We start from the raw sequence: 15,229 nt of genomic DNA, 5'->3' as shown, positions 1-15,229 counted from the left end.
ATACTTAAAGTGAGATAGTCTTAAAATAGGCTTTTGCCTTTAATGTTACGTGAAGTTGTATTATTAGAATTGCATGGGAAAGGTTGCAGTATTTTCTGGCTGTGAAAATGAATCGGATGGCTTTGCTTCCGCTTGTCTAGTGATAGTAGTCATTGTACATGTTTTTTTTAAACATTTTTGACTAATTATTTATCCGTTTAGATGTTTCACGTTGTTGTTTGTAAAGGTAAGCACCAGATGTCACTGTTTCATGTCTAATTTCAGATGTTGCCAACCGCCTCAGGCAGTACAGTACGGTACCAAACTGAACTGGCTGAGGTCCAATTCCAATTCTAGAATCCGATCACATCCTATATAAGTGTTCTAAGCCTGTCAGAACTACAAAGTAAAGGTGCTCTCAGCTAAATGGAACAACAGACTGAGTGGCCTCTTACAGTGGTCCCTGATGACCTCCTGTGGCCCCTGGAGCCAGCCAACGACAGCATACTGTACCGCTTGCCAAAAGCATCATCTATCCCAAGATCACTTTAAGTACTAAATCGCTCACATGATTTGCAAATACTCTTGGGCTGATCTTTCACATGATGTTTGTTTCTGGGTCTATCCTCTTTATTGCCACTTACATCCCCTGTTGAAGTACCTACTGTTCGCCAAACTAAATTAAATCAATCGATTTTTGAAAGAATTCGACCTACTTGAAGTGACCGGATACACAGCCAATATGTTTGTGTACTGTATCCTCTGGAAGAAAGTACACATGACAGCATACTCTACTGCTCTAGTTAATCTCCCTAGAGTGAATTCAGGACTGTGGACAGCTCCACTATACTGTACAGATACAGTAAACCTGCTCGATGGGTTAGGCTACCAGTGTGCAGTCCAGGATCTCATGGAAGGTGGATAAGGCAATGCTCTGATGTTTTAATAGATTGTTTTGATATGAATGTCTGATACATCAAACCTAACACCACCCCATCTACTAGGCTTACACTCCCTCTCTTATTGTAGCCCATTACGTTTGCCTGTGATCATAATTTTTTATTTTTTTTTAAATGACACATTTTGTAGCAGTGTTTTATGTGTTCAATATCAGCAATATTCACAGGTGCTCCGGAGGCTGTGTGCCATTTTACCCCTTTTCTGAAGTAAGAAACCCGTTTCTATTTTTACTCAAATAGCATTTTCCAGTCAGGTCTGACTAACAAGGTCCTGAGCAGTGGCAACGGCATGATGAGCTCCACTGTATTTATAGCCCCAGAAAAGGCTTTTAGAATTGCTGTGGTCTTGAAAGAATAAAGGGATTTCTCTCCAGGAGATGACAAGCTATCTACAGTAGTACTGATGTGTGATTGCTGCTATTGTGCGTTTTATTCAGGAAGGGAGAACTGTAACCCTAGCTGATTTAGATAAGTTTTGTTCTTTTTCAAATAAAAGGGAATTACATCTGTTCTTTCTATACTGGTCAAATCCATGTACAATTCCATTTAGGCCTACTATAGCTTTATAGCTTTGGAACACCACAGTTCACAGTATTGAGAGGGTATGCAAAAATAAATGACACTGTCTTTGTACTGTGTCCTCCAGAAGCATTTCTTGCCCAATCATTCTTTTCACAGTCAAAGACAAAAGGCTGATTGAGACCCAAATCATAGAAGTATGCCACAAAGTGGGCGAGGGAGAAAGGCATCTTCTCGAGAGCAATTGTTTGCTTGATTTTCTGTGTAAGGAGAATCCCATGGTAGGCGTGTCTGGTTTGGTATCACAATAGCATTGACAGTCAGAGAGCAGGTGGTATATGCCATTTACTAGCTGTGGTATTAATTATTTAAAACTGTTGCACCACGCTGGGGCATTGTGACATGTTTTTGATAGTATTCTGATGTTTCGGGAAAGCTAATGGGATTAAATCCAAAGAAGACAAGCGCAATGTAATTAGATAGAACTGCTAAGATCATACTCTCCTAAAGTAAATAGCCTAAAGTTGTTGAAGGAATTATTACTTGTTTCACATTATTATCATACGAGTTGTTTGAATTCCTACAGTTCAATGCGGATTAGATCAACTGTTATAGGCAGAAAACATGCACACATACACACCCACACCCTGCTTAAATAGGGATAATGCAGCCAAGGCGGTGACATCACAACATCCCTCATGCTGATTGGTGGAGCAGCTGAGAGCTGATCTCTCCAGCAGCCTCAGACGGATGCGACTGGGAGGCAGTGCAACGGGGGCTGTGCACATCTACACAAGCATGGCTCCTCTGGATGGGAAAAAAACAGGAAGAGGGAAGGATGGGATCGTAATTATCTGTCTCTATTAGTGGGGTTTCCACTGCTCTGGTGCGTGCGTGTGTGTGTGTGTGAGTGTGTGTGTGTGTGTTTGTGTGTGTGTGTGTGTGTGTCGGGGGAGGAGGGCAGGCTTTCATCCCTGCATCTCCCAGCAGCTCAGTGTTTTCATCCGGATCCAGGCAGCTAGAACTGTTTTGCTTCCTGCAGGAAAAAGGGAAAAGGGACAGCTGTGTTTTTCCTCTGTTTTCCACTGTGGATGTCATCATTGCACAGACATACAGTAGACGCACACAGGCACATATGAAGGGCAAAGGGAGGGAGGCAGAGAGTGGAGTGTAGAATGGCTCACTATAAGGATGTATCTGTCAAAAAGACCTCTTCTCTGAACCTGGTGACTGGATTCTTTCAGTATCTACGCGGTAAGTAGGGCAACATTTCATAGATCCTCTCTCTGCACCCCACATCCTGGAGGATTTAGTTTGCAAAAAAATAACAAGAAACCTAGATTGGCTTGTGGCTTAAATATAGGTGACACTGCGTGCAAGCCCTATATGCTTCACTGGACATCCCTGTGCATCAGTGATGCTCCTTCAGATAGAAGGATTTGCCTTTGGGTTAATGTGGTTTCTTTGGTCTCTGTGTGTAAAGTGTTAGGGTTAGCATACAGTACTGTAGTTCTCCACAGCACGTGACCAGAGAGTATATTCTAAGTGCGGATGTTTAAAAATGGCCTCTGTATGCAGTATTGCTGTACTGGCATACATGTAATGTCACTAGTGTAACATTTGAAATGCAAGGTCTCCCATTTTTTTCTTTAATACCACCAGAAGGTGGGATCACAAAATCAGATGTTTTGTTATACCGGCAAAAATGCATTATGCATGGGGGAGGCACCATGCCTGCATACATTAACCCACCACAAAGGGGGCTGGGGGTGACCTGAGCCACCACGCATGTCATTATTGTGACACACAGTGCAGTGGTCTGCAAAACCCAGGAACAGAAATCTCCTCTGCTCATAATCTAATCTCACATGACCTAATTTTGACTGTTACAATCATCTATCATTATCCATTATCCATTACCTACACTGTAGTAGGATTGTAGTTTTAAACAGATTTTCAGTGGATTTTCAGTGGAAGACAGACAACTATAATTACACTTTGTAACAGTTTTGAGTGATTGTGAGATATGAGTTCTTCTTTGATGACCAGCTATCTCCACATGATATTGATCTTGATGTTAACATAAAGCTATTGAGTAGGCCTAATAGTTTTCATCTGTGCATTCTAGGAATTTGATATTGTGTTGCAGTCAGGAGATCTATTGCAAAGAGTATGGACACTACTGAATGAAATATTCACATTTTATGCGAATTAACAGGTTTAAAGAATACTTTTAACAGGCTTAAAGAAGACCTGAAGAATATGAAACTATAAGCAGCTTCTGTATCAATTGTGACATCCATTGTATTGACAATGTGTTTTACCCCTTTCATTTTCAGATGAGCAAGAGGCAGTACAGAAGAGAACCTTTACCAAATGGATCAACTCCCACTTGGCAAAGGTAGGAGGGCGTTTCCTGTTCACTCTGCTCCTTCCTGTGCTGTCGCAACACATGGTTAATCTTCGAAATGAAATTATGATATTAATATCCGAAATATGATCATAACCTTTGTAATCTGATTTACTCTTAATGTGCTGTTATAGTGTTCCGTAGCTCTCTGTGACAGAAGTGTCTTGGCTTCTCGTTGGCCAGTGGCATTTCATGACCACTCATGACCCCTCATGCGTGGAGAGAGAATGGACTGCAAGATTAGCTTCGTCATCCAATCATAATAATTCTGAGAGGCGGCTAAAAATGTAATTGAAACACATTAGACAAATCTGTACATAATGTCAACATTACTGTTAAAACTCACTTGGGTGTCAGGGGCTTTATGGATGACCCGTTTGATTGCAGTCATAATTGTCACTGTAGCAGTAAATTAGTGAGTTGTCTATAATCTGGATTTTGGTTTGTCACAATAACTTTGGAAACAGAGGACAGTGGGAGACTCGAGGTAGAGAGTGCTGTGTTGCTGTGTTTCTGAGCGTGCATTTTTACTGAGCCACTGTGAGAAACAGATTAAGGATGACAACGAACAATAATGTCTCTGTCATGGATTAGAGACATTCCTGTCACTCTGTTTCTAAGGAGCTCACCAGGGCATGTTTGGGGGAGACGGTACCTGTAGAGTGTGTGTGTGTGTGTGTGTGTGTGTGTGTGTGTGTGTGTGTGTGTGTGTGTGTGTGTGTGTGTGTGTGTGTGTGTGTGTGTGTGCGTGTGTGTGTGCGTGTGTGTGTGTGCGCATGCGTATGCATGGATAGGATTGGCAGGGGGAGTGCAGCACTGTGCAGATGGAGAGCTTGGGGGAGAGGAACAATTCTCTGCAGGTAGCAGTCTGCTCCTACAGCCAATGCACTCTGCACTTAAATAACTACTGGGACGACTGCACAAAACAATACTTACATCCTCCCTCAAGATTAGAATTGTTATGATTATTATTAGGTTAACTTGAACCACAGTATTTCAATAAGTGACACCAAATGTGAAAATGTGTAAAAGTGTGTATGACAACAAATGTTGCAACAAAACCAACCCACTAATCGTGATGAGCATTCACATTGGCATTCACACATATAAGTGATAGGGGCTGATTGTAATATCCATGCTGATTTCTTGCTGTCTTTCAGGGAGGCAGGTTTTGCTGGCTCAGATGCTTAGGTGACACAGCACATTGTGCTGCTGGTCAGGGAGGGTGACTAATCTGACACAAATGCAGGGTTTAGGTATTGAACACATCACAGAGATTTGTTTGAGAGCAGTCTTTTGTTCTGCCAGATGTAACCCACGGTAGTTCAAAGCGTGAATCTCTAAAACTTTGGAGGAATCTGAGTAATGTGGCAGGCCAACAGAGACACTATGTTGACCTATTCTTCATTACTCATGCATTACAGACTTTTCTCTCTCGCTATGATTTCTCTCTCTCTCTCTCTCTCTCTCTCTCTCTCTCTCTCTCTCTCTGCATACCAATGGGATTGCAGAATAAGCCAAGTCATGAGAGGCCTCTCACCCTTTCAGACACATCCAGCTTTCACTAGGCTACTGTCTGAGACATCTATCAATCCATCTATTAATCCATCTTTCAATCCGTTTATCTGATCTCATTTAAACCTATTTATTTTCTGATAAGCTTGGTCCCTCTGTATTCCTGTAGATTCGTATTCCTGTAGATTCGTGTTGGGTGCCCTCCATTTGGAGTGGAACAAAATACTCAAAACAAAGTTCTCCATGACATTAGTGTTGACGTTTTATGATGGAAAGTGCTATTTCAGCAGTTTGAACTTTCACTCAGCCGTCACGCTGTTCCATTGTGTCCATTTCCTATCACATTACCAAGCACTTCTCCAATGATTTGTTATTCTTTGACAGTAAAGGGGCGACCACACACGTGATTCTCTCATTAATTAAAACCCAGACTGGAATTTATAACTTCCTTAGAGACTCATATTTATGCTTTTCTTTACAAGATATGGTTCATGTTGCCAGTGGAATAATCTAATGCAATCAATGCATTTTAGTGGATCTTGTTGACAGGATACTGGTTGTGGAAAGGAACATGAGCATTAAAGGAGAGGAAAGGGATAAAAGGAATACACAGAAAAGACAGTCGTGAAAAGAGAACAGATTTTCTATAATGATAGGTAGCGCTGCACTTCCATCGTCCTGTCGGCCCTGTCTTTGACGTAAGGGAGAAAAGACAGCAAGCTCAGGAGAGGGTAATGCCTTTTCACACTTGCTGCCCCACATTGTCAGACAACAGCATCCTGTCATGTTATGTGATGGGTTGTGAAATGAGCAGCTTAGTGTGCCAAAAAAGGGGTTCCCATACAGACCCATGCGTTTCTCATGAAGGCTTTATTTTCCAGTATGAATATACTGTACTTGACTTGACATTCTATCAACTGATTATGTGTGGCTATGTTACAGTAGAAGGCGCAACACAGCCCAGTTAGGGTTAAATGGATCCATGCTCTGATTTTGCTCAGAGAAACATCGCCTCAGGAGTGGGCATCACGCCACCTCCGAGGCAAAGGCACCATCTTTTCAGCTGCGGGGGTGCTCTGTATTCCAGGCTTCAGCTAACAAGCTCTGTCAACACAAGGAAGAAAATACTGTTGATTTGTTGCAGAGGGTTTTACTTTTCGAGAGATTGTTGTTAATAAGAATAAGGTAGCATATTGGTTACGGTTATCTTTGTGACCATTATTAACCTAATCCTTATGTTCAAATGTTTTTTAATTCTAGAAAAGACTGTGTCTTTTTTTGTTTTTTATTTCCTCTGCTTACACGAATGTTCTCTATTCCCCAGCGTAAACCTCCTCTAGAGGTCAATGACCTTTTTGAGGACATTAAAGATGGGGTGAAGCTCCTAGCCCTTTTAGAGGTCCTATCTGGCCAGAGACTAGTAAGTACTACTGGATTTACAATGTTCAGAATCATTTTATCATTAGGGAGGATTATTTCAATTTATTCATAAAGGTGCTTTTGTGATGACTTTCAACTGTACCTGCCGGTTATTGGAGTATAGAATACACCTATGGAATAACTACAGTTTAAAGGTGTAGCATAGCATAGCATAGCACAGCATAGTATAGTATGGTACAGTGTAGCATGTTAGAGTATGGTGTAGTCGTATAGTATAGCATGGTGTAGTATGGTATAGTATGGTATATATATGGTATAGAATGCCTTCTCAACACTCTCACCTGATTCTCCCCTCTGTCCTTAGCCCTGCGAGCAGGGCCGCCAGCTGAAGAGGATCCACTGGGTGTCCAACATCGGCACGGCCCTCAGGTTCCTCGAAGGCAGGAGGGTAAGCAAGCCCTCAAGTCACAGCACAGTATTTGTCCCTGCAATCCTGTTTCCTGAATATTTTGTGCTAGTCTTTGTTTAATATGGACAACCAAGGAGCGTCTAAGCAATGTCACTTATTGCGATCCCAGCTTCAATGCTAGCGGTCTGAGTAGAATCTCTTGTAACTTGTGCAGTCTCTGTGAAATAGTAGAGCTCTGTATGACATGATATATCTATTCAAAGTCCTACATCTAAATAGGACATTCTCTCTCAGCACTCTCTGAGGCCTTCAACTTACAGTATTGTGACCTCTGTCTCACCATGCCTTGCCTCAGTCTGTGTATCGAGGATCTCCGGTCAGTCGCTGTAAAGCACACTGTGTTCATATACTGTATGCATACCTCTTGTGTGATGCACGGTGTGTATTTAGTAATGCTTTGGTTGGACCCATTGTTTTTCTCCTGTTGCATTTTGATTACTGTTGTACCACCACCAGGCAGGTGCTTTACTATTGTCATGTATTTGAGTGCATTTTGATTGAGTCCAATGTTCTCTCCTGCCACAATCAGAACTCTCTATTGTCTATTTTGCCAATAGATCTCAAAATCCCCCAAAAATACTGTAGTATATGATGACTATATGTACAATTTACAGCAATGTTTGAATGACAGGGCAACACAGACAGTAACTATCCAAAGTTTGTGGCCGGGATATTTGCTACATTTGCTTGACTGTTGATGTTGAGCCACATAGAATACATCTTTCATCCTTTCTTTCCTCTCTGTTGAGCTTTGCTGTTTCTGCCTCACTTGCTTTTGCTCTTCAACTGCCCAATATCATTCTACTGTGTTGCATCCCAGAGCTGATTTTGATGGCTGTGAAAGAAAAACATCAAATATTCATTATGGCAGTGCCCAACTGAAGGAGGCTTTTGTACACTGTACATGTATGATCATTCATTCAAATGTGCCTATGGATATGTGCAGTTGTAAGAAGGACTGCTGAGTTGCATTTCAAACGGGTTGCCTTTTGTAACAGATCAAGCTAGTCAACATACATGCCACTGACATCGCTGACGGGAGACCATCCATAGTCCTTGGGTTGATGTGGACCGTTATCCTCTACTTCCAGGTAATGTCCTGTATCTGGTCAATTCTTCTCATCCTACAGTACATAGAATCCTTATGTACTGTACGTTATGATCACAGCGTGTCTGCTTACTTCCTGACCCTGTTTGCAGATCGAGGAGTTGACCAGTAACCTCCCGGCCCTCGCGGCTCTGTCCAGCAGCACCTCCTCTGTAGACAGCATGGCCAGCTCGGAAACTGGCAGCCCGCCCATGAAGAGGAAGGTGGTCCCCAAGTTCCAGGGCAACGCCAAGAGGGCTTTGCTCAGATGGGTGCAGTCCACAGCAGCCAAGTAAGCCACTCTCCACTCTATATGGAGGGCGATGCAATGATGCAACTTTCAGCTTTTGTGTGTGTCCTCCTTGAGGGGATGGCTATTCTAAGACAATGCGGATGTAGTATCTTGTGTTATGGGAGAGTATGGGAGCCCGTAGGTATGTGTATGCCACAGAGATCATAATACAAATGTGTTCTTATAATTGTGTGGTGTAGGCCTAAGGCAGGCTATCTGTCTGTGTATTTGAATGACTTTGCAGAGAGTGTCTGTTATAATGGTGTAATTAAATGATGACTGTGTTTATGTGCTCCTAAGGCGCCAGGGTATTGAGGTGAAGGACTTTGGTGCCAGTTGGCGCAGTGGTGTGGCATTCCACTGCGTGGTCCACGCCATCCGGCCGGACCTGGTTGACATGGAGGTGGTGAGGAGGAGGAGTAACAGGGAGAACCTAGAGGAGGCCTTCTCCCTGGCAGAGAACGAGCTGGGCATCCCACGCCTGCTGGACCCAGAAGGTTCCTCTTCTGTCCCTACTATTTATGATGAAACAAACACGATGGCTCTGTCAATGATTCAAGAAAGGGAATGCAGTAACCAAATGAGATAATGTTTCATGTCTTCATGGATAGTAGAGGATTGTATAGGAATGTACTGTAGCAGTGGAGGCTGGTGGAGGTAGATTTGATTCCAGTCCTTATTCCCTTCCATGCATTACAGTGAGCCCGTCCTCCGACTTCTACCTCCACCAGCCTCCACTGGAATGTAGAGGATTGTATATTGTTTAGTGACAGTCACATCCTGAAAGATCAGACTAGCCAGGCTTCATTACGAGAGCAGCACACGTAATGAACTTGTCTGCTTTGAACATGACCCTCATTTTTTAGAGATCAGGTCAAGGATGGAGATTAGAGCAGAGCAGGCATACATAATTAGTTGTCTGTGTGCCAGAGGATATACTAAATTTATCCTCCTTCAGGGCACAAGTGTTTTTACTGTCATAGTTGTTATATATGTCATGAGTGATGGCCCTGTCCTGTCATGTCCGTATTTTACTCATACATCATTTTGAGATTACAACAGCTGACAATGACATGCTGTTCTGGATAAGCATAATGTACAGTACATGAGTAAAATGTTAGACATTGTAGGTCAGTCATACAGTACAGTTTGCTTGATTGATATCACTGATGTCAATGTTTACTATTGCCACCTGCACATGAGAGTAAACTCTCTCTTTCTCCCTCTGTTCCTCTGCAGATGTGGATGTCGATAAACCAGACGAGAAGTCCATCATGACATACATTGCCCAGTTCCTCAAGCACTACCCCAACCCCCAGCACGCTGAGACAGATGGACAGCCAGACGAGGTACCCAAACATTCAACCGGGTCCTGCACCACGTTTTCACTTCCTCAAATTAATCAACGCACCTCAGTGTTCGACTGCTTTATGTCAATCTGCTATTGTGTTGTATTTCTCGTATCGTACTCACTTTCTGTATGCTTGTGCTGGTTGTTAACTGCACCAAGTACAGTACCTTTGCATGAACTCATGAGTCATCTTAGTCATCCCCCGATGTGCTGTACTGTACGTCATGCACTCATTCCATCTCTCCATCTATGCTATCCTCCTTGTGCGTTTGAAGCTGCTTCTTCGTTCCATTCCAACTTTTGCTCTCTCTATGACAGTCCTGCAGGTAAGAGCTCATGCCATGGTGCTGTGTTAGTGCTGTGTTAGTGCTGTGTAGTGTGTAGTGTGTAGTGTGTAGTGTGTAGTGTCTGCCTGTAGTGCGTCACGTCTGCCTTCTCTTTCTCATCCTTTTGCTCTGTTTCACTCGCACCTCTAACCCCTTGTTTTGCTGTGTTTGCATCTCTTCGTGCGCCTTGCTTTCCTGGATAGTATGGTCCTCAAGATATAGAGCAAATGCTCGAGGTATGTGTCACTGAATACTGTACATCGTAACCTTAGACTCTATGAAGATATTTTACAGTTAATGTTTACCCCACAAAAAATAACTCCAGATAAGTGTTGTGGAAGCTGGTTTCATGCTCAATATCTGTATATGTTTGTGGAAAAAAATTATCGATATATTCGAATTAAACCAGATGTAGTCACCCGGCCATACTGCTTCTATTACTCTCAACATGTTCCAACATGTACAACATTGTTTTGTATTGAATTTAGATACCATGGCTATTATATGGTATTAGCCTGTATTCCCTCTTTCCCACTGTAACCTTAAAGACTCTTATGTCTTTTTCTTTCAATTGTACTTCCTTGCTGTGGGACTGGAGTGCCACTTATATGCTTCTGTTTTGTTGGAGTGGAGTGTAGTTTCACAGGAACGTTGTTGTAGAGATCTCTGTGGGTGAGAGTGGCGGAGTTAATCTGTGTATTCCCTGACTCCCCGCTGACAGAGGGAAGAGCGCAAGGTGCTGCGGGAAGTGAAGGTGTGGCTGGATCAGCTGGAGAGAGATGTGCTGCGGGCCCAGGGAGCAGAGGGCAACCTGACGGACAAATACCAGGTGACCTGGAGTTTATTTATTATTATTATTCATTTATTTAGCCATTTAGTTGAAAGGGGAGAGTGCAGTATACATTAATAAGCATTTCAGTTTACACAACAACGTTAGGGTTAGCTACAAAGCTAATTTGCACCCGTAGTCCCTGGGCAGAGTTGACAAGAGACAGAGCTCGAGAACACCATATCCAATTAGAGCCCTACCTGTTATAAAATGCTAATAGTGTGTATTATGTATTATATGTCAATTGTTTCGAGATACTTATATTTACTGTGTATTTGCTTTTTAATGCTCCAGGCATTCAAGAGCTTCCGTGTGCAGTACGAGATGAAGAAGAAACAGACAGAGCCACTGCTGCAGCCGATGCAGAGGGACGGGAAGCTGTCAGTGGATCAGGCTCTGGTCAAGCAGGCGTGGGAGCGCGTGTCTATTAGGGTGGGTATGCTACTGTGGAGCCTTACACAATCTACCCAAACAGGCTATGCACTGCCACCCACATGACATACAGTATGAGGGGCAGACTCAAAGAGACCTCTATAAACACTATACCCTTCATCAATAAGAAATTGTTGTCTTTTCCTTTTCACAAATGTAATTACAGTACCTCCAAACCAAAGATGGAGTATAAGTTGAAGAAAGACAAATAAATTAATTAATATTGGTTGGCAGAATACTTAGCAAAGCAAAGTCTTCCCCCAAAGCTGTACAGTAATTCTCATAATGAGAGCAGCGCCATGCAGGGCTCCTCTTGTCATTGGCTGTAATGAAGTGTTCAGCGGAGCGCAAGCCTTTGAATCAGAGTTCATTAAGAGGGGAGGAGAGTGGAGGAGAGTGGAGGAGAGAGGGGAACAGAGAGTGTTTTGTTCACTGGTCACACTGCCCAGCTGAGTATCCCGTCTTTGCAAATAGCCCAGGACTGTTTTGTGCAGAGAACATGTGGAACCTTTTAGACAGCCATATACTTCTCAAGGGTGGGATCTTGCCTTGTGCTTGTTATATAATGGATGGTTATTGCAGCTCCTGGACTGGCACATCCATCTGGACAAGTCTCTACCAGGTCCCCTGGGAGTGATTGGAGCTTGGCTGCACCGGGCTGAGATTGCTCTGAGAGAGGAAATTCCCATCCAACAGGCACATGAAGAGACAGCCAATATTATCCATAGAAAGCTGGAGCAGCATAAGGTACGATACAAATCATACATAAGGATACAAATTACTACTTCGATGGGATTTAGCTGGCCACTGAAAAATTATTAGAGACTCATAATGGTGTTTCTGATGTTGAACTTTTGTCTAAACAATTCAATGCATACCCTTAACTTGTAAACAATTGCAACAAGTGTGTGTTTGTGTTGCAGGAGGTATTGAAAAACTTGGATTCACACAAGCAGACATTCCAGCAGATCCACAGGGACAGATCTGTGAACGGCGTGCCTGTCCCTCCAGAGCAGCTCCAGGATATGGCCGAACGGTCAGTCCTTTAGTCAACTCTGCTTGAATGTTCAAAACATCTAAAGATGTCTCCAGACAGTGTACTGTAAGCTCGCTGAAGTAAAAATATATCTTAGGAGTAGGTGATTATTGATCCTCTACTTTTTCAACAGATTCAACTTTGTGTCCACATCATCACATGCACACCTGATCAAGCTGGAATTTTGGGAGATGAAATACCGTCTGATGGCATTTCTTATCCTGGCTGAGTCCAAGCTCAAGTCCTGGATCATTAAATATGGCCGACGGGACTCTGTGGAACTACTGCTGCAGAGCTACATAGTGAGTCTGCCTTTCTCTACCCTGTTACGCCACAAGGCCAAAAACCTAGTATGTGGATCAGGAGACAGATTTGACAGACTGTGGATACTGTAATAACTTAGATTGATGTTGTTTAAATGATAATTTTATGATAATCTCACCATTTTCAACAGATATTCATCGAGGGCCACAAGTTCTTTGAGCAGTATGAGATGACATTCAAGACACTTAAACAAGCTGCAGAGGTCTACGTTAAGTCTGATGGTGCAGGTAGGATTTGACAGAGCTCTTCTCTGAGCTTTAGCTCTGTTGTGCTTTGAGTGGATGTGTTGTCTCACATTAGGTAACACAGAATAGGAGACAGGCTAACTGTTGATTTCATGTTTTAGGAACTAAGATCTGTAGGAAAGGTAAGTCTACAGGTACTTAACTACTGAAATATTAACATATACCGTATGGACACTGAATTATTAATCCAGATATGGATTTATGAACTGATGGTGTGGGCTGTAGCCTTTGATTGGCTGTGTACTAGTGGTTCACCAATTAATCAAATAAACCATCTCACTGTGCCTGTCTCTACTAACTACTTTATAAGCCTGCACTGAAATAACATAATTAATATTTGCATGATACAATGACACTAATCACAGTAGTTGGTAATTTATGACATAGACATTTTGTATTATTATACAAAACACATTTGTATTATTGGGCTATTTCAAATGTGTCTTCACTAGCTGGTGTCAATGGTGGGAATTCAATATATTTAACCTCACAAAAATGAGGAAAGTCATGGAGAGAGAATGAAAAGAGGTTTCATGTTCTGTTTCAGTTGAAGAAGGGGAGGGGGTGAGTAAGTTCCTGAGTGATGCGACGGCTCAGTGGAAGAACTTGTCAGTGGAGGTACGGAGTGTCCGCAGCATGCTGGAGGAGGTCATCTCTAACTGGGAGAAGTACAGCAGCACGGTGGCTGGTCTGCAGGCCTGGCTGGAGGACGCTGAGCAGATGCTGAACCAGTCTGAGAGTGCCAAACGGGTGAGCACTTGGGTAGTGGGATAATGGATGGGGTGGAGTTAACTTGACGACAAACGGTGTCTTCAAAACTTGTAAATTCAACCTCCGTCCCTGTGAGTTTCTGTCTTTCTCTCCCACTAGGACTTCTTCCGGAACCTTCCACACTGGATTCAGCAGCACATGGACATGAACGATGCTGGGAACTTCCTCATTGAGACCTGTGACGAAACAGTCTCCAGAGATCTGAAGCAGCAGCTGCTCCTTCTCAATGGGAGATGGAGGGAGCTGTTTGTTAAAGTCAAACATGTAAATTATAAGTGATTATTATTAAGAAGCATACCATCACATATAATTTATGAACTTGAACATTGGAAGTTAAGATGGAAAAAATATGGATGTACTGTAAAGTAATTTAATTCCCTGCTCCCCTGTTTCCATGGCAGTATGCAAGGGCGGATGAGGTGGATAAGTTGAGGCAAGACTATCAGGAAGGTATCGCTACCTTGAAAATATTCATGGATGCAACCAATGAGAAGCTGAATGCTCCTGTCCAAGTGTCATTCCTGAATGTCAGGACATTTGTTCAAGATGTTGAGGTAACCATTTCACACACACACACACACACACACACACACACACACACACACACACACACACACACACACACACACACACACACACACACACACACACACAGACACACACACACACACACACACACACATAGTTGGTTTACAACAATCAGTATTAATCACTGTACAACATTTATCATCTCTATATACTCCTTACAGGACATCAAGCACAAAGTGCCAGCCATGGAGGCAGCATGCAAGACAGCCAACCGCACTGCCCAGCTACTGACCAAAGATACCCCACAGGAGGAGGTCTCACAGATGCTGGCTGTGATGGCCTCTATCAAAGAGCAATTAAGCAAGGTGTCCATCTCACCCTATCTCTTACCCAATGTCTCAGTTTTCCAATCAGTAGTATGTCTGACCATAAGCTCTAACTCTGGAAAGTATTACATCATATTTCCTCACCCTCTCCTCAGATAAGGGAGAGAAGTCTGCCTCTGCTGAGGGAGGCCCAGTCCCTACTGCCTCCTCTGGAGGAGATGGAGAAGAACATCACAGGGTTCTACCAGGCTCTGGAGAAGGCCAGCCGCATCACCAGTACCAGAGACTCCGACACACCAGGGGATTTCAAGCAGAAGTGCCAGGTGACTTTGATCTGGGTTTAAATACAATGACAGAGTAAACTGCTTGTGGGGTTGTTGTGCTGAGTAAGAGATCTTGACAGGCTTCATTAAATTAGCACTTTTTTGTATGCAGCACTGTAGCACTCAAG

General features: G+C 43.0%; 1 protein-coding gene across 2 annotated transcripts in view; it reads left to right on the top strand.

Annotated features, from left to right (window-relative positions):
• syne1b (spectrin repeat containing, nuclear envelope 1b) overlaps positions 1–15,229 on the top strand; it is a gene marked incomplete at its 5' end in the record, with an annotated part of 74,050 nt that overhangs the window by 3,729 nt on the left and 55,092 nt on the right. Inside the window, 23 exons of one of the 2 annotated variants that reach the window (XM_083683159.1) lie at positions 2,633–2,711; positions 3,797–3,858; positions 6,707–6,802; positions 7,127–7,210; positions 7,527–7,547; positions 8,230–8,322; positions 8,432–8,610; positions 8,911–9,107; positions 9,850–9,959; positions 10,237–10,287; positions 10,491–10,523; positions 11,009–11,116; positions 11,411–11,548; positions 12,131–12,295; positions 12,472–12,584; positions 12,718–12,886; positions 13,039–13,135; positions 13,255–13,275; positions 13,701–13,903; positions 14,024–14,188; positions 14,326–14,478; positions 14,674–14,817; positions 14,934–15,101. In XM_083683159.1, the coding sequence (XP_083539285.1) occupies positions 2,633–2,711; positions 3,797–3,858; positions 6,707–6,802; positions 7,127–7,210; positions 7,527–7,547; positions 8,230–8,322; positions 8,432–8,610; positions 8,911–9,107; positions 9,850–9,959; positions 10,237–10,287; positions 10,491–10,523; positions 11,009–11,116; positions 11,411–11,548; positions 12,131–12,295; positions 12,472–12,584; positions 12,718–12,886; positions 13,039–13,135; positions 13,255–13,275; positions 13,701–13,903; positions 14,024–14,188; positions 14,326–14,478; positions 14,674–14,817; positions 14,934–15,101 (2,649 nt within the window). Of the gene's footprint in view, positions 1–2,632; positions 2,712–3,796; positions 3,859–6,706; positions 6,803–7,126; positions 7,211–7,526; positions 7,548–8,229; positions 8,323–8,431; positions 8,611–8,910; positions 9,108–9,849; positions 9,960–10,236; positions 10,288–10,490; positions 10,524–11,008; positions 11,117–11,410; positions 11,549–12,130; positions 12,296–12,471; positions 12,585–12,717; positions 12,887–13,038; positions 13,136–13,254; positions 13,276–13,700; positions 13,904–14,023; positions 14,189–14,325; positions 14,479–14,673; positions 14,818–14,933; positions 15,102–15,229 lie in introns of those variants that run through there. The other variant, XM_083683160.1, reaches the window with a different exon arrangement.

Source organism: Argentina silus, assembly GCF_951799395.1.
Source record: "Argentina silus genome assembly, chromosome: 13".
NCBI lineage: Eukaryota > Metazoa > Chordata > Actinopteri > Argentiniformes > Argentinidae > Argentina > Argentina silus.
Note: the sequence above shows the minus strand (reverse complement) of the source record. Positions and strands in the feature narration are given on the sequence as shown.